At 37.2% G+C, this 18,209-nt stretch overlaps 1 protein-coding gene across 1 annotated transcript in view; it reads left to right on the top strand.

The window, feature by feature from the left end:
* The first annotated feature begins 4,390 nt into the window (after positions 1-4,390).
* Positions 4,391-18,209, top strand: part of LOC128984716 (cytoplasmic dynein 2 heavy chain 1) — a 101,241-nt gene continuing 87,422 nt past the window's right edge. Inside the window, exons 1-14 of the mRNA XM_054404058.1 lie at positions 4,391-4,408; positions 5,251-5,421; positions 8,300-8,426; positions 8,569-8,695; positions 8,805-8,938; positions 9,068-9,159; positions 9,447-9,551; positions 9,741-9,881; positions 10,451-10,550; positions 11,100-11,248; positions 13,118-13,324; positions 14,108-14,277; positions 14,669-14,861; positions 17,407-17,634. Of these exons, the coding sequence (XP_054260033.1) occupies positions 4,391-4,408; positions 5,251-5,421; positions 8,300-8,426; positions 8,569-8,695; positions 8,805-8,938; positions 9,068-9,159; positions 9,447-9,551; positions 9,741-9,881; positions 10,451-10,550; positions 11,100-11,248; positions 13,118-13,324; positions 14,108-14,277; positions 14,669-14,861; positions 17,407-17,634 (1,962 nt within the window). The remainder of the gene's footprint in view (positions 4,409-5,250; positions 5,422-8,299; positions 8,427-8,568; positions 8,696-8,804; positions 8,939-9,067; positions 9,160-9,446; positions 9,552-9,740; positions 9,882-10,450; positions 10,551-11,099; positions 11,249-13,117; positions 13,325-14,107; positions 14,278-14,668; positions 14,862-17,406; positions 17,635-18,209) is intronic.

The following is an 18,209-nucleotide window of genomic DNA, read 5'->3' as shown; positions in this document are numbered from 1 at the left end:
TTTTATCAACTGCTGGTAATCGTACATTCATGCTTTAGTAAAGTTATAGTTATGACAATTACTAGACAAAATCTTGTCATTAACTTAGAGTTAGTGCTATGGAGCAATGAGTTAGGCTAATATTTGTCAGGGCTGCACTTTACTTTACGTAATACACTCATCCGAATGAAAATATCGATTATTCGATTGTTTCATTCGATATATTGTTTGGTTAGTTAGGTTAGGTTAACCTTAGCTAACTAACCAAACGATATAACTTATCATATAATCGATATATCGATCGATATTTTCATTCGCATGAGTGTAGGACGTAAAGTAAAGTGCAGCCTTTGTCAGAAGTAGAACACATTAGTCTACAAGACTCCATTTTAACTGGACTCCTCGGGACCGAGGCCAGTCCGGATAACAGGTTTCCCGGTTAGGCCAATGTTCCCAAAAACTCGTTAAAATGGACAGTACATGCATACTTACTGTAGGCTATACAGTATTTCACTAAAATTTTGGATGGCATTTAATTTAAGTTAGACACGTGATCAGTGGTCTCAAATCTTTCCCACGAGAACAGCCGTTTCAGTACCGCTCGCTTCCTGCCGATCTAGTCCGGTTAGACCGACGATGTGCTGATAAATTTGTCCGGTTAAAGAGATATCATTTCCGCTTAGTGTAGTCCGGTTAAGTTAAACCGATGTCCGGATAAGAGGGAGTCTACCATATTTACAAATTAATACTTCAATTTTAATCAAATTTAAAAATATGTGTAATTTGTACCTAATTTAAAATAACCTTAAGTTATTTACTAGGCCCTATGGCTGCACTTTAGTTTACGTCCTACATTTTCTTACATAGGTACCTACTGCAGTTTGGTTAAGCTTAGGTTTAGTTTAGAAAAGTTTCATTTTATAATCAGCTGGTAGTTAAGTTAATGTATAATGTATAATAGTAAATGTAGGACGTAAAATAAAGTGCAACCAGCCCTACTACTTCATTATGAGTTGTGTTTCTATAACTTTTATCTGGATTTGTTAACTGAGTTTGTATTTACATTTTATATACAAAGAACCGTTTATTTTAAAAGGATGTTGGTATTTGTAAAATTTTAACTAGCACAAGTCCAACCACTACTGTTTTATCCATGCAACTTCTCATAGGTTAGTTTGTTACATTTTGGATTTTTTCCTTTTTTAAATCAATGTGAAACTAAGATTAAACTCAACATTTTTAACTTAGTCAATGTTGTTGTGAATTATGTTTAACCACAGAAAATACTACTATAACCCAGAATGCCAACTACATGGTAAAAAGCATTAAGTGTTTTGAGAGAGCTTTGCCTGTCAATCGTAGGCAGCGCCACCAGCGTTGCCATGCACTCAGCATAGCAACGCTGGTGGTTGACAGGCAAAGCTCTCTCAAAACACTTAATGCTTTTTACCATGCGGTTGGCATTCTTTGTTATAGTAATATGTTTTCTGTGGTTTAACTTAGCTAAGTTGTCGGACAAGTTTAACTTAGGCTACAGCATTTTAGAGTGTAATAAAAGTACGCAACGGTATCATTTATGACCTAGAAAAACTTCTCAAGTTTTATTGAAAGCGTCTGCTACAGTATCTCTACATTGTTTTAAATAAATTTTAATATTTTGATCTGTATGCCTACCTTTGATGATTAGGTATTCAAATGTTATGAACGTAAAAAACCCAAAAAGAGAACCAATGATTTAAAAATTAATCAAGTTTTATTGTTTGCATTTCAGAACATTATTTTCGCATTGAAATACCACCAGAAGAGGAAGAGGGTCTAGAAAAAAATATTTGCTTGAACGATTTTCTTGAAGACACAGGATGTTTTATTCTTTCTGTGAAAACTCTCTTGAAATTTCAATTGAAGTTGGAAAACAAGGTAAGCTTTAGCTTTTCCTATATAGGTTTGTAAAAAAAGGAGAGAGCATTACTAGGTACTCCTACATAAATTATAGTCTGTTAAAAAAATTTAGGTGGTTTGAGGGTAACTTTCCCATCACTTTGTTTGCTTAATGTATGTTGCATCTGATTGACGTGTTGAATAAATGTTAGGTTATATTTACTTGTTACTTTAGCAACGGTATTATGTGTATACCGTACTCCTGATTCTAATTTTAAGCAATTTATTCAATATCTAGAGAATGTTTTAAATGTTTTAACCAATAAGCCATATTGTACTAAGTATTTCATTCTAACAGGAGATCATAATGTTGATATATTAAAAACTGATGAATCCGAAACACAAGAATATCTAAACTTGCTAAGATCTTTTGATATATACTGCTCAAACCATGCTCCTACTAGGCTAAAGGCATGTCTGGATAATATAGTTACAAATGTAGCTGCCGATTTCTTAGATGTTTCCCTCTTGGAACCAGATATTATCTCTGACCATGCTGGGTGTGGGTAAAATGGAAACTAATGAATGAATCACATTCAGTTAAAGGTGAGAGCCAACCTTCAGTTAAGCGTCTGAAACGATTGTGTTCAGAGGAAAGGATGCTTAATTTTAAGGAATGTTTAGCAGGTAACGACTGGAGTAATCTATATGGTAGTATAAATGCAAATGACGCTGCTGACAATTTTATAAATGTTTTGACTATGTACTATAATATTTGTTGTCCTAAAGTAGCTGTAAATAATAAACAGAAATTAGCTGTAGGTCTTAAATGGTTTACACCAGAACTGAATAAAATGAGAAGCCACTTGTTAGCCCTAAGAGATAAATGGAAGCATACCAAAATGTTAAAAGACAAAGAGAATTTTAAGTGTTTTAAAAAAGTTTATAACTTAGCCATCAGTAAGGCTAAGAAATCAGCCAATGATAAGTATATTGCCAATGCAAAAAATCAATGCAAAGCTGCTTGGACAGTTGCTAAGAAGGAATGTAAGCTAGAAGTAGTAACAAAACCTCAAATACCTATTTGTCCAGATATACTTAATACTTATTTTGTAAACGTCTCTGCAAATGTCATGAAGGGCAAAGACCCAAATGTTAATAATGTAGCCTACTCCTGAATACCTAAATAATTGTAACTTTGTAACAGTAGATGACAATAACAATAAATTTCAATGGGAACTTGTTGAAGAAAAAACTGTGGAGGCTATTGTTGGTAAAATGAGTAATTCCCGTAGCGAAGATGTGTATGGTATTTCAAACTGTGTAATTAAAAATATAATATGTTTAATTTTAGAACCTCTGACCGATCTCATTAATTTAATTCTTGCCCAAGGTTGTTTTCCAGATTGCCTGAAGACATCTAAAGTTACCCCTATTTATAAGAAAGGTGATAAAGAAAACCCTGAAAATTATAGACCTATTACCATTGTTCCTATTTTAAGTAAAATTGTAGAATCTTGTTTAGTTACTCAACTTTATAAATACTTTGTAGATAATAATTTGTTGTATAGTTAACAATTTGGTTTCAGGCCTAAGCACTCTACAGTGGATGCTGTAGAATCTGTCGTAAATCACATTTTGAATAGTTTTGAGAGCAAGTGTTTTGTGAGTTCTAGCCTTTTAGATTTAAGTAAAGCCTTCGACACTGTATCACATGTTATTCTATGTAAGAAGTTAGACTTTTATGGGGTTGGAAATATGGAGTTGAAGCTTATTGAAAGTTACCTTAGTAATAGAAAACAATTTGTTAGTTTATATAATAGGGTTTCAAACTTTGCAAATATACATGCCGGAGTGCCACAAGGATCCGTACTTGGACCTTTTTTGTTTTTAGTTTTTGTGAATGACTTCAGCTGTAATAACACTGCCATGTCAATATTGTATGCTGATGATACAACCCTTGTTCATTCTGATCTTAATCTGGAAAATGTTTTGACAAAACGGAATAGAGCTTTGGCACAGGCCCAAGAGTGGTTCTCAGCAAATAACCTAGTTTTAAACAATGACAAAACCGTACATATTTTATTTTCTTTGAAAAATGTGATAGATATTAACTGTGATAAAGATTTATTTAAACCTGTTAATTTACTAGGTATCTATTTAGATAGTAAACTCTCATGGGATGTACATGTAAATAGTCTATGTAAAAAGCTGTCAAGAGTAGTGTGTCTACTGCGAAAACTGAAAACATGTGTCAGTGAAGATGTGTTGCTTATGACCTACTTTGGTCTATTCCACACACATCTATTGTATGGAATAAGGCTCTGGGGCAACCCACCCTCTGCCATAGATGCTTTCATATGGCAGAAAAAGGCTCTCAGAGTTATAGCTGGGCTAGATTCTTCAGACTCTTGTAGAACAATTTTTCCACTATTTAATATAATGACCCTTGCTTGTATTTACATCCACAGCAATCTTATTTTTGTAAAATCTAATTTAGAAACTTTTAATCAACAGTTATCAGTTCATGATCATGACACAAGAAATAGAGGTAATCTTGTTAAACCTAATATTAGACTGCACAAGTACTTTAAGAGCCATAAATACCAACAACTGTTGTGCTTCAATAAACTGCCAGAGATTGTGAGGCTGTTGCCTATTAAGAAATTTAATGCTGTAATTACAAAATGGTTAAAAAGTAAGGCTTTCTACACTGTAGATGAAATTTTAGACGCTAAGACTGATTGTATTATAGACTGACTGTGATGTATTTTTGCACTGACGATGCCTATTGTAACGTTCTGTTATTTAATGGCAAATAAATATTCTTGATTCTTGATTCTTGATTCTTCTTTTGAGCTATTGTTTTAAAGGTGGGATCAAGTGGAGGGGATATATTTCTTCCTCTAAAACCGTCTAAATTTTGTGAATGTAATATTTAAACAATTGATTTAGCTAAGTCCTATTCCATAAAACTAACAAATAAGGTAGACCAAGGCCTAAAGAAGCAAAGCTAAATTATTCCTCTTAATTGATAATATAATGCTACACTTTCTCTTTAGTAGCTCTATAATTATTTTTGGATTTAAAAGCAAATACATCACAAAATATTTTTAACAGTCAGAGTCTGTAGAACATAAACCATTGTCATACCTATATTAATTAGGTATTTCTTTATAAGTTTCTGGAAGTTTTATATTTTGGACAGAAAACTTATTCAGAAGGATAAAGAAACATCCACTGACCCTTTAAAAAATGATCCAAGAAGTGTGTATTGAGCCATTGCCTGACAGCAAACATTTTTTTAAAGATACTTGTAAATATAACTAATCAAATTGGCCTATCAATTAAAAATATATCTCCAATCTTCTAATTGAAAATTATTATTTTCAGCTGCCCCCCGGGGAAGGAAAAGAGACTGTTTTAGTATTTTTCAAAATCCGACCAGAGGTAGTCACCGCAGAAACTATCGGAGAGTTGGTGTTTGTAGTCTCAATGCTAGACTCTCCCATTGTTGCATTGTACCATACTCTGCAGCGGATATTTTCTCCGACTCTTCTTAAGGTTAGTCTGATATTTTAGGAGATAAAGTTTATTTTTACTCGATAAGAGTAGGGCCCTCACGGTCCCTTTTTACGTCACTTTGGTCGCCTCTCTCTTGACGAGTTCCTAGATTTTATCTTCCATCCTCAACCCTTAATCAAGTCAAGAAAACATGTCAAAACTGAAACAAATTATAAGATGACTGCGTCCTTTAAATTTGTGAAAATGCTTGCCAAATTGTTGAACTATAGATTGCCCTAACAACCCACCCCCCCCCTTAGATTGCGTATTGGTTTACTTTAAAGCATCTGACTAATGGGCTAATATTGTTGCCAATTCATCGATAGGATCACCTCCTGTAGACCAAGATTTTATGGACTATTTAGACCGTAAAAGCATACTTTCTAGTTTAGTTTTTGGGGTTATCAACACACCTGTGTCAGAGAAAGTGGCGTTCCAAGTACATTGAGCAGCGCTCCCCGCACGTGTAGATGGGTCACCCCCTCATATTAAAGAGTAAAAGTGCAGTAGTGTAGAACTCCAAATCCGAATCACCAATTATCAGAATCGCTTATAGAAAGAATAAAATACCCCCACCGCAGCAAACCTGCCGTCTAAGCGAATTTCCATTTGGCTGAATTGGTTTTTTAATTGATCTATTTAAATAACATTAGGTTTAACGAGTACCTAGGTTTGCTGCTACAAGGAAACTAATAAAGTTGTGTGTTTTTAGTAAAATATTGATAGCTTACTATAAAATAAATAAATTTGCCAAGTTTGATCAAAATATATCCATAAACAAGCAAACTACAACATTTTACAATATTCTCCATAAGAATAACATGGGAATTTTAAATTTACCATTTTTTTAGTTTTCTCCGTAACCAATAACCGTACTAAAACACTTTGATATACTGAATTGTTTGTTTTTTTAAGCTCTTTAAGAAGGTTTGGAGAAAAATTGGGAAATTTTGTATTTTGAGGGTCAAAAGTGAGAAAAACCAATTTTTACCCCATAAAACCCCCCATAAAATCCTGTTCCCATGGTCCGATCATGCTGGATCGCGAACTCGTTCAAGTTTATCCCGCCTTACACCTTCAAACCAAATTTCATCAAAATCGGATAAAAATTACTCAAGTTATCGTGTTCACGGACACATATATATATATCTATAAGTATAAAAGAGGATGTTTGTATATATATTTGTTTGTTTGTTTGTTTGTTTGGGGGTGATAAACTCGGACACCGCTGAACCGATTGCCACGAAACTTGGTACATACGTGTAGAATGTCATGGAATAGGTTTATACACCATCAATTTCGTGATCCGTCTAATCGGCTCCGCCCCAGTGGATCTGGAGTTTCCCATGTTAACCTTATGAGAAATGGAATTAATGAATCTTAACAGCTGTTTCAATTAAACAAGTTGGTTCTGTTCTGTGATATTCAATAGCATTAAAGTTACAAGGATTGCCAACAGGGTGCAGCACTATTATTTCTTTTACATTTATGACAACTGCCAATTTGCAACCAAAAGGTGAGTGAGCGTAGCGAACGAACTTCAACCCGGAGGCGAGTTAGCGTAGCGAACGAGCTAACTGAAGGCAAGTGAGCGCAGCGAACGAGCTCCAACCGTAAAGGTGAGTGAGCGTAGCGAACGAACTTCAACCAGGACGTGTGAGCGCAGCGAACGAGCTCCAACCTAAAGGTGAGTGAGCGTAGCGAACGAACTTCAACCAGGACGTGATTGAGCTCACATATGAAGTTAAACGGGGCAAAGCCCGCGGGTACAGCTAGTATATATATATATATACATATATAAAAATTTGAACGAATGGTGTTTTTGGCCTCTGGGGACATCAAAATGAAAAAGTAAATCGGTCCCGGGCCTAAGTCTTACCATGAGACCTACGGTAATAGCTATTTCCCTATAGGGAAATTCGCTAAAAACATAAAACCATAGTAGGCATGATAAAAATCGTTTTTAAAGAAGGCAAAATCCAAAAACTATCTCACGTTTTTTTTTTTTTTTTTCTCATTGTCTCCCGGTCATGGTAACATCTTTATCGTTTTCCATGGTTGTGGCAAAATCTTGTTAATATATCCCACAGTCAAGGTAGACATGATCATCGTCCCCCGCGGTCATGGTAATTGGTAACATCGTCATCGTCTTCCATGATCCCGGCAAAATCTTAAATAGCTACATTCCGAAGTTGTGTATTCATGACCATTGTCCCCTGCGGTCATGGAAACTCGTCATCGTTTTCTTCGATCACAGCAAGATCTTGTAGGCCTTCATCTTAAACCAAAGACGATTAAACATCTTTTCCAGCGCTTGCGTGAGCAGTGAAAGTCAGACCTCAGCGCCGCCCCGGGGACCATGTTACTTACGCCACTGTTTAGGGAACAGTCCAAGATAATTTTACTACTGTTGATTACGATAGTATGTGATTTCAAAATTGAATGTTTTATCAATGGTTTGTTTCATTTTGTATTTAAATTATGATGTACAATCACAAAAAAGGTTTCTCACAAATTTAAACAATTTTTCCCGTGTGCCTCAAAAGTGATTAAGGCTTCAATATCGTATGAGCAATTTATTTTAGTTGTGTAATACTTTAAATAGGTTTATTCCTCACTTAAGTGTCAAGCAATATTATGTTTGAATTGTGTGAGGACAAATGACAAATGTTTTTGTTAATCAGAGCTCAAACTCTGTAATTTATTTATCCATTATTCCTTTGTTACGTTTTGAGAAAACCCATGGACCAACCAAGCTTTTTTGTGAAAGGTTAACCACAGTCTCTAGGCTCTGTACAAGTTTTTTTTGTCATCAAGACAGCGAATGTCTTATAATTTGTCATTCTCAGCTACTCTTTTGCACGTTTATTGTTTCTAGGATGAGCTTTGGAGCCAAAATGTTGAGCCGAAGCTGCAGACGATGTTGAGTGATCTCGAGACCAGCTTGAGAACCGTTGTGCTGAGGGCTCAAGATGAGAGCATCTCTCCTTCTGCAAGCCTTACAGGTCAATTCCCAATGGAATCATTAGGACTTCTGACTTAAGTTTTGTATCTTTATTAGTTCACTACCTCAAATACTCAAAATATTAAATTATTTTTGTTTAGTATTGCAAATTGATAATGGTTACTTGCAAAAATTGTTTTCAGAAATAATGAGTGTAGGCGATGAAGTTCACTTCTGGGCTGGCTGCGCCAATCAGGCAAAGAAGAAAAGCGATCAAGAAAAATCAAATTCCTTTTTAGAAGCTTTGGAGCCCCTGGATACTTGTTTGAGGTAGGTTTATGAAAATAACATTTCATATTGTAAAGATTCTATCTTAAAATCCACACCCTAGTTTGTTGGCGTGAAAATCAAATCTAATCTAAGGATGCATCTGTTATAGACGGTTGGACTCTATGGAAGTTATAGATGCAGAAGATGTTCTGGAGACAGCGTACAACTCTCTTGATGATCTTTGGAAACTGGACGAGTACAGATATCCTCAATCTCGTATGGAACAACTTATGGAAATTATAGGTAAGTTATCTAACAGATAACTCAAGATGATTATGTTAGTGTACATTTATGATGTTATGAATTTAGTTTACATCGTATTCCTTTAAGAACTATAAACCTACTTTATTTACATCTCTGTTTTATTTCCAGGAAAAACATTGACTCGCTTCATCCAACAGAAAATAAAATCAGAAAACATTTGGGAAGGAGATTTCATAGAGGTGGAAGCAATGCTGAGCCAGGTAAATACTTGAGTTAGACATATTTAAACAAAATTTAAGTAAAACCAGGAATTTACAACGTTTTAATGTTAATACATCTGAACTATACCTACTACCTATGAGTTTCAAAGGCTGTTATATTGGATGCAAGAGTTACAAACAATTTAGTATTTTGGATGCCAGAGTATCACAACCTAAATACCACTTTGTTAATCACCTTGTATTGGCCAAACCACCATCGCTGGGCGGGGCTTCCTTGCAGACCTGTACATATCACTAGGTTCTAACAATCAGTATGTTTGTTGCAGTGTATTGCAGTGTGTTCCAAGTGGGTACAGACTTGTGAGAAGCTAACCACCTTGTATTGGCCAAACCATTCCTTACATCGCTGGGCGGGGCTGCCTTACAGACCTGTACATATCACTAGGTTCTAACTATCAGTGTGTTTGTTGCAGTGTATTGCAGTATGTTCCAAGTGGGTACAGACTTGTGAGAAGCTAACCACCTTGTATTGGCCAAACCATTCCTTACATCGCTGGGCGGGGCTGCCTTACAGACCTGTACATATCACTAGGTTCTAACTATCAGTGTGTTTGTTGCAGTGTATTGCAGTATGTTCCAAGTGGGTACAGACTTGTGAGAAGCTAACCACCTTGTATTGGCCAAACCATTCCCTACATCGCTGGGCGGGGCTGCCTTACAGACCTGTACATATCACTAGGTTCTGTGATAGACTTAAGGAGGTAATCTTGTCATGAGAACTCATAGTATTTTAACTTGACGTTGTATACAGTATTATTTGGAGAAGTTTTCTTGATATGCCCATTTTTATTAAATCTGCAGAAAATTTCAATATTAGCCTAAGAGAAAATTTAAAAAAATTGCTTTTCAATACTCGTGTTTTTTTTCCAAATCTGCGGTTTTAAGCTTGACATCTTACTTTCAACCTACAGTTGTATAACAGTTTTTGGTATTAAAATAGGACCTTCCAACTTATTTCTAAGATTTCAAATAGTTTGATTAGCTATATTTTTATATTTGTTCAAGACACTTACATTTGAGAACTAAGAACTCACATACCTATCAGCCTAACTTAAATCTAATAAAGAATTTTTCTCACAAAAAAACACTAGCAAAACGTAAAACTTGAATACTGCTAGGCTTACGGACACTAAGATTCGAGTTCCTCTTTTATTTCATGCATCATTTTACTAAGTTTTATGTAAAATCCAATTATAGGGCCTAAAATCTCAGTATACATTTTTTTTCACTGTACAACAGGAAGCTTACCAATGAAGTTTTTGGGTTTCAGATCTTGAATCTCCGCACAGTTAACAGACAGTTGACCAAGTTATTGTCTCCTAATGAGCAAGCTCAATTGAATACTTCAGCTAACTTCTTACCATTCTCAAGTAAGTCAAGTATACTTAATACTTAGCGAGTAGATTGAATGAAATAAATGTTAAAAAGTAAAAATGTTAAAAAAATTGCTTTATTTGTTTGATTAGTTCTTCTAAAGAAGGCTACTAGTCCTCTTGTTTAAAACTATCAACACCTACAGCCAGGGTTACCTTATCACTGGATTTATTCAGAGATTAAAGTATTATTGTTGAACCCTGAAAGTTGTAAACTACAAAGATTATTTATATAGAGGTTAACTGTAAGAAAGGGCTGTGAGAGTGTGAACTAGATTGTGGACCAAAGTAACCAACTACCGTACTTTACTTATCTTCTTTGTTCAAAGAAGACAGCAAAACAGCAGCTTTGTTTGATAAAAAGTAGTTTGCTTCCCAATTGTAGTACGCTGCATTTGTGCCACCTCAGAGTAAACTTGTATATCCTCGCAGTATCTTCAAACAACACATGTACAAAATCTTCTCCTTTTCTCTCACTGACACATCGAAACTCACTAATAACAAAAACTTAGTTCAAAAACGTCTTGACAAAGTAGTTTTCTTCAGATGTGAACGCAGTACAGTACAACCCGTACACAGAGCCGCAGTGGAAAGCTGCAGTCAAACGTTACGAGCAACACATAAGGCCTGCGGAGGAGAGAGTTGCGGCTAAACTGAAACAGCAACTTTGCAACTCAAATCTCAACACACTGCAGGTGAGTGAAGAAAGATAAGTTAGTGATGAGTAACATGTAAGAGAGAACTGTCTGAATTTACCTGTTGTTTGATTCTTTTTGGTGGCCCCTGGAACACTATATAATGACTAATAATTACGGTAAAATTTCCTTTGTCAAGTAATCCAATTTTTTTTTTTCAGGTAAATAAACTACTACATGTTTCACCGTTAATGCGGCATCCTCAGGGTAAAAAACATATTGCTGCCACACGCACACAAAAATAAATAAACACAAAACAAACATTTACTATTGATAGGCCTATCACACGACGTGGACAGTCCTGATTTCTTTCCTTATTGGGCAGTTAATTTATTCACTTCAGATAAGGAAGACAAACAAACAAGCTGATTTTTTTGTTTGTGTAGATATAGAAAAATTGGTATGTGTGTGCAGTGGCGGTTCTAGGACCTTGTCAAGGGGGCTACTGGAGGGTTTTCCATGATAGGAGAGGGGTTTGGGGGTCCTCCCCTAGGAAAATGCGGCATTTTTGAAGCCATTTGGTGACTTTCTAAGGCCTTTTTTACGTCTAGAACTGTGTCTAAAAACCTCTGTTAGGTTTATAAGACAAATGTATGATTAAATTTATTTTCCTAGGGTCCGATTCCGGAACTTTAGCCCCTGTAGCCTTGGGGCACAGGGGACTATATGTTCATGTTCACCCCAGGGCCTGATTAAGGGTCTAGTCGCCAGTAGGCTGACGTTTTTCGCGCCCCCTCCTCCCTTCCACTACCCTCCTCTCCGCTACCACTTTCAAAATTTCAAAGAAGGAATACTAATACTGAATTCAAAATTATGGCCAAAGGCATTATACTAATATTCAGTTTATTTAAAAACAAAAGAAAACTGATCATAAATAATTAATGCATGGTTTGATTAGGAATTTTTTAAATAGTAACAAATCGGTTGTTCAAGGAATGTAAAACTTTTATATTTAATAATGTATTTATTTTACATTTTATTAAACATATGATTGTATCAAATCAAAAGTAGACCTAACCTAAAATATTGAAAAAAACCAAACAATAATATGCGTACTTTCTAAATTAACTCTGTTAATCACCTAGGCCTAAACCAATTTTATTAGGACCTTTAGATGGAATTACTTAGTTTACAGCATTAATCTGTATTTATCTGCAACAAAAAGTATCGTTAAATGATTTTATAAATCAATTATTACTATAAACTAGCTGTAACCCATAGACTTCATAAGCATTATTAAAACTATTGATTGGTTAAGTTAAGCTGAAATAAACAAATAAGTACAGCTGAGGTATTTTTAACATTAGGTATATGGAAAGTTCCCTTTAGAAATGAATTACGACCTTAAAGGGCAATTTATGAAATAATGAATAGATTTGCGCAGGGTTTCTCGTCATTACGAATATTTTAAGTATATGGTTTATGGGGGTGTGACTTGTAGTTTTCTCAAAAGTTCATGGGTATTTTGGGCTTTATATACGGATATAATGATTATGAAAATCTGCCGAACGCACCCTTCCCCACCTCCTTCCCTATCTGCGTGAATCCTTTTTTGGAATAAAACATTTTTTACGCCCCTGGTCCCAACTTTAAGTCTTAGCTGTCTGGCGCCCCCCTATAACACTTGGCTGACTGGCGCCCTAGGCTCCAGCCTAATTAGCCTAATGGGTAATCAGGCCCTGGTTCACCCCCCCTTGGAACCTCCACTATGTGTGTTCATCTGCATAAGTCATGTGGATATGAGTGTCCAAACCATCTGAAGTCTCAACAAAACCGATGCGGAGGGACTCTGTACTGTGTTTAGTTCTCCAAAACAGTTATCAGCTTTTCTTTTATCACAATCTCAAATGATGACCGTTTCCTCAACAGCTGATGGAGGAATACAAGAGATACCGGGAGATTGTACAGAGGCCTAGCATTCAACAAGACCTGTTGGCTGAAAGAGAAGCGCTTCTGTCCCAGCTGCAAGACTACATAGCCAGTGTCCAGGTGGAGGCTAGCGAGACACAACTGAGGATGATGGACATGCCAGTAGTGGTCAGCAAACTGAGCTGGGCCCGTCAGCTGGAGACTAAGGTAATTGTAACTATCTTGAAGATAATTTGTCAAGAAGGATAGTCAACATCAACAGAATTTAGAACTGTTTGTGACAATTTCGGTTCTGTTCTTGTGGATTTTCTTAACTGGAAATTTCATTAACAATTTCTAATGTCGTTGAAGTCCTTGCCAACAAAGAAAATTGTTTGCCTTGTTGCTGAGGATTTTGGGCACAGTCCTGCAGCAAAGACAATGTTGATACCAAATCGTAAGTCAAAAATATATCTTTGTGATTCAGAAACATGATTGTGAAATTGTTGCAGCCACCAAATATGGCACCATTTGACAAGAATCTATCTGAGCCCTTACAACAATGGAAAAAAGATAACATCACAGATGTCTTGTTTTATGTTGCTGAGATGCAGGAAAATGGTCTTGATTATGCTGTGATTGTTAAAGATGATCCTTGTTGTGTCTGTTATTGCTAGAAATTATCTTGATGTTGGTGTGATTGTTCAGATGAGCTGATGTTGCTGTGATTGCTGGAGATGGTCTTGATGTTGTTGGGATTAAAGGGAATACTATTGATGTTTCAATTTCAGAACATGAACATAGTATACCATCACTTTTTTTGGGATGTAATAATAATATTGCCAAAATTGGTGGGGATAAATATGATACCTGCAGAGGAAAAGATCTTTGCTCTGCTTGTGTAAAACTTGTAAGATTCTTAGTTATGCTCTGTACAATTTGAGCGGAAATTCCATGATGATTTTCTCAAAGTTTTAGGTGCTGTAAAAATAATTCAAAAGTGGTTTATAGGTATTGGAGATAAAAAAGCTGAGTGGGGCAATTCTGAATGATCTAGGAGGATATCCAGGACTGAGGAGAGCTGTGGACAACATCAAGAAGGAACTCAAGGATTACTTGACTGAACAGTTTGATACATGGACAAGGGATACAGGGGCGGCAGTCAAGAATAGAACACTCAGGTATTCTTTATCTCTGAAGTAACAATGTGATCTTTCAGGATATTTTTGATTGTTTGAATCATAAATGGTTTTTTATTTAACTGCAGAAGAATAGCTGTAAATAATTTTTAATGATTTGGTGATTTCTAATTCTAGTCATTGTTTTAATTGGCAATTGACAAATAAATACAACCGTCAGGTAAAAACCTCTTGAACATCAATCCAGCAGCACCAATAAGACTATTTACGAAATTGATGATCGTGCTCTCAACCATTCTTCACATTTGATTTTTTTCAGTAAAGATTTTTGATGGCATAATTAAAATTAAAATTGAGACACAAAACAAGGTATTGTAAAAGAATAATGTTTAAGTCGTCAAAAAAGTAAAAAGCTGTGTTTTTTCCATTTTAGGCTAAAGACAGACGAGCCAGTGGTTCACTTTGAGCAAGGCAAGCTGATGCATGTCAACTACAACCCAGCATTGGTCGGCCTGGTACAGCAGGTTAGGCAACTGTCAGTGATGGGCTACAACATCCCAGCACACATCATGGAGGCTGCAGAGTTGGCCAAGCAGTTCATGAATCAGGCTCGTGCCTTGCAACAGGTCAGTTACTGATGTAGCTTGTACAGCAGGTTAGGCAACTGTCAGTGATGGGCTACAACATCCCAGCACACATCATGGAGGCTGCAGAGTTGGCCAAGCAGTTCATGAATCAGGCTCGTGCCTTGCAACAGGTCAGTTACTGATGTAGCTTGTACAGCAGGTTAGGCAACTGTCAGTGATGGGCTACAACATCCCAGCACACATCATGGAGGCTGCAGAGTTGGCCAAGCAGTTCATGAATCAGGCTCGTGCCTTGCAACAGGTCAGTTACTGATGTAGCTTGTACAGCAGGTTAGGCAACTGTCAGTGATGGGCTACAACATCCCAGCACACATCATGGAGGCTGCAGAGTTGGCCAAGCAATTCATGCAACAGGCTCGTGCCTTGCAACAGGTCAGTTAATGATGTAGCTTGTACAGCAGGTTAGACAACTGTCAGTGATGGGCTACAACATCCCAGCACACATCATGGAGGCTGCAGAGTTGGCCAAGCAGTTCATGAATCAGGCTCGTGCCTTGCAACAGGTCAGTTACTGATGTAGCTTGTACAGCAGGTTAGACAACTGTCAGTGATGGGCTACAACATCCCAGCACACATCATGGAGGCTGCAGAGTTGGCCAAGCAATTCATGCAACAGGCTCGTGCCTTGCAACAGGTCAGTTACTGATGTAGCTTGTACAGCAGGTTAGGCAACTGTCAGTGATGGGCTACAACATCCCAGCACACATCATGAGAGGCTGCAGAGTTGGCCAAGCAGTTCATGAAACAGGCTCGTGCCTTGCAACAGGTCAGTTACTGATGTAGCTTGTACAGCAGGTTAGACAACTGTCAGTGATGGGCTACAACATCCCAGCACACATCATGGAGGCTGCAGAGTTGGCCAAGCAATTCATGCAACAGGCTCGTGCCTTGCAACAGGTCAGTTACTGATGTAGCTTGTACAGCAGGTTAGGCAACTGTCAGTGATGGGCTACAACATCCCAGCACACATCATGAGAGGCTGCAGAGTTGGCCAAGCAGTTCATGAAACAGGCTCGTGCCTTGCAACAGGTCAGTTACTGATGTAGCTTGTACAGCAGGTTAGGCAACTGTCAGTGATGGGCTACAACATCCCAGCACACATCATGGAGGCTGCAGAGTTGGCCAAGCAATTCATGCAACAGGCTCGTGCCTTGCAACAGGTCAGTTAATGATGTAGCTTGTAAAAAAAAAAAAAAAAAAAAAAAAAAAACTGGAAAATCCTTGAAGCTTTTTCCTGAGGTTGGCTGTACCATAGACAAAAAGAAATAAATATAGACTGTCAGCTGTGCTGTGGTTAGCGTATATTCCGGCGCCGACCACTAGGGGTAATGTGTAGTTACGGCACACACCGCTGCAGCATCAAGCGCTAGCGACCGTTTCCATAACAACTGGGTAGTTGGGAGTAGTGTTGCCAACTTTGGAGGAATTCCCCGTAGTTTTAGTTTACTGACTTATTTAATATTAAGCAGTAAATTAATTTAAATGCCATAATTTATGGTATTTTTTACATATATTTGTTATACTTTTGTAGTTCATTACAATGATTCATAGTTTTTCTTTATTAATCCATAATTTTAGGAAGTGGTTTATTGGAAGGTTTTGTTTTATATTTGCAAGGTAAAATCTAACTAACCAGGGTGTCTAGTAGTCGGGGAAAACGGGAAAGTCAGGTATTAGTATTGAATTTCAAAATGGTCTTGAAAAGTTGGGATTCAGTCTTTATTTGATATCAAAGTCGGGAAATTTAATGATTTTACCGCGATCGCGCTAGACAACGATCACGTTTACGTGACGGCGCAAGACGATGATGGTGTCTACACGATGTTCTTAAACCGCGATCGTGCTAGAAGACGTTTTCGTGACCCCGGGAAAAATTATCTTGTCTTTTCTACAATCACGCAAAACGATAATGTCTACACGGCCGCTGAAGATGTTCACGATTTTGCCACAATCGTGGACGACGATGACGTTTCGGGACCACGGCATTCAATGATGATGTCTACACATCCGCGGAGGATGTTCATGATTTTGACGCGATTGCAGAAGACGATAATAGCGATATAGTAAGCATTTTGTTTGCAAGAGTAGTAGTGCTGGTAACAGCTGGCGAGTAGTCGACGATGAAACCGAATAATATACTGATAACCGATATCGAACGGCGATAACGCTCTAGCGGCAGATCGCAAAACCTTTCTTTGACAGTCTATATTTACTCTATTGTCTATGGCTGTACCCAGCATGAATGCTCTTCTTAGGACTCGGAAAATAGCCTAATACCTAAATAAATTATTCTGTAACTATTTCCTGTTAAGAGTGTGAAAAAGGATGTTTGTTTTGAAAAACACTTGTCCTTCCGTAAGGTTAACTCAAATCTTCTGAAGAGTAAACAACGTGTATTTTGAACGTTAAATAATATTGTAGTATAGCAACAAATTTAAAGAGACTCTTATGTTTCAGAAATGGAAATTCATAGACCTGATATATGTTTCATAACAGCAATTTTTTTCATCAATTCTTTTTACAGGTGGCAACATTTCACAACACAATTGGTGACCGAATGATAGCGTCACAGCGTCCGATGATGTTGGCAGCAGCTGTTGAGTTGGCTAAGCTGGTGAGAGAGCAGCACAACGTGACGTGGAATAACACAACAGCTGTGGACTCCTACATCACTAAGCTGCAGGGAGTTGTAGATCGGCTGTACAAGGAGAATAACCAGCTGGCACACTACCACAACCAGATCTGCGACAAGGTTGGTGATTGTGGGTTGGTTCTTATTTAGATATACTAGTATAAGCATGTTACTTTGACTTTGGATGGTAAAATAGATGCTGCATCAATCTTTTGAGCTCTAAAGACCACAATGTTGGATACATAACAAATTTTCCATTTAAAAAATATCTGTGTGTCTAACACCAGTAACACCTGTCTTGACAGTAAAACTTGTATAGACTTTCCTAAATTAAGCTGTACTGACAGAATATTTATGTAAGTAGTCAGGTGAGTCGGTGGCTCAGTTGGTAGCGTCACGGACTTCGAGCCCAAGGCAGCGATGTCGTGGGTTCGGACCTGGTCACTGCCACAAACATTTTATCAGTACAGTTAACCTTTGTACTGTACGGGCTCACCCCTTGCTTTGCTGGATACGTTCCACGCACAGATCTTTAGTCTATGTGGACGGGCAAATGCAAGGTTAAAAGAGGCCGCCAACCTATTTTTAACAAAAAAAGTCCTTTTTATCCTGTATCTAGACGTCAGTGGTGGTCAAACACTTTTAGGTGTGTGCGGTTCAAACACATAAAAGTGTTGCGGATTTGCGAGGAACTG

This window comes from Macrosteles quadrilineatus, unplaced genomic scaffold, assembly GCF_028750875.1.
Source record: "Macrosteles quadrilineatus isolate MER2022 unplaced genomic scaffold, UCM_ALF_1.0 Scaffold_2__2_contigs__length_208266976, whole genome shotgun sequence".
NCBI classification, from domain to species: Eukaryota; Metazoa; Arthropoda; class Insecta; order Hemiptera; family Cicadellidae; genus Macrosteles; species Macrosteles quadrilineatus.
Note: the sequence above shows the minus strand (reverse complement) of the source record. Positions and strands in the feature narration are given on the sequence as shown.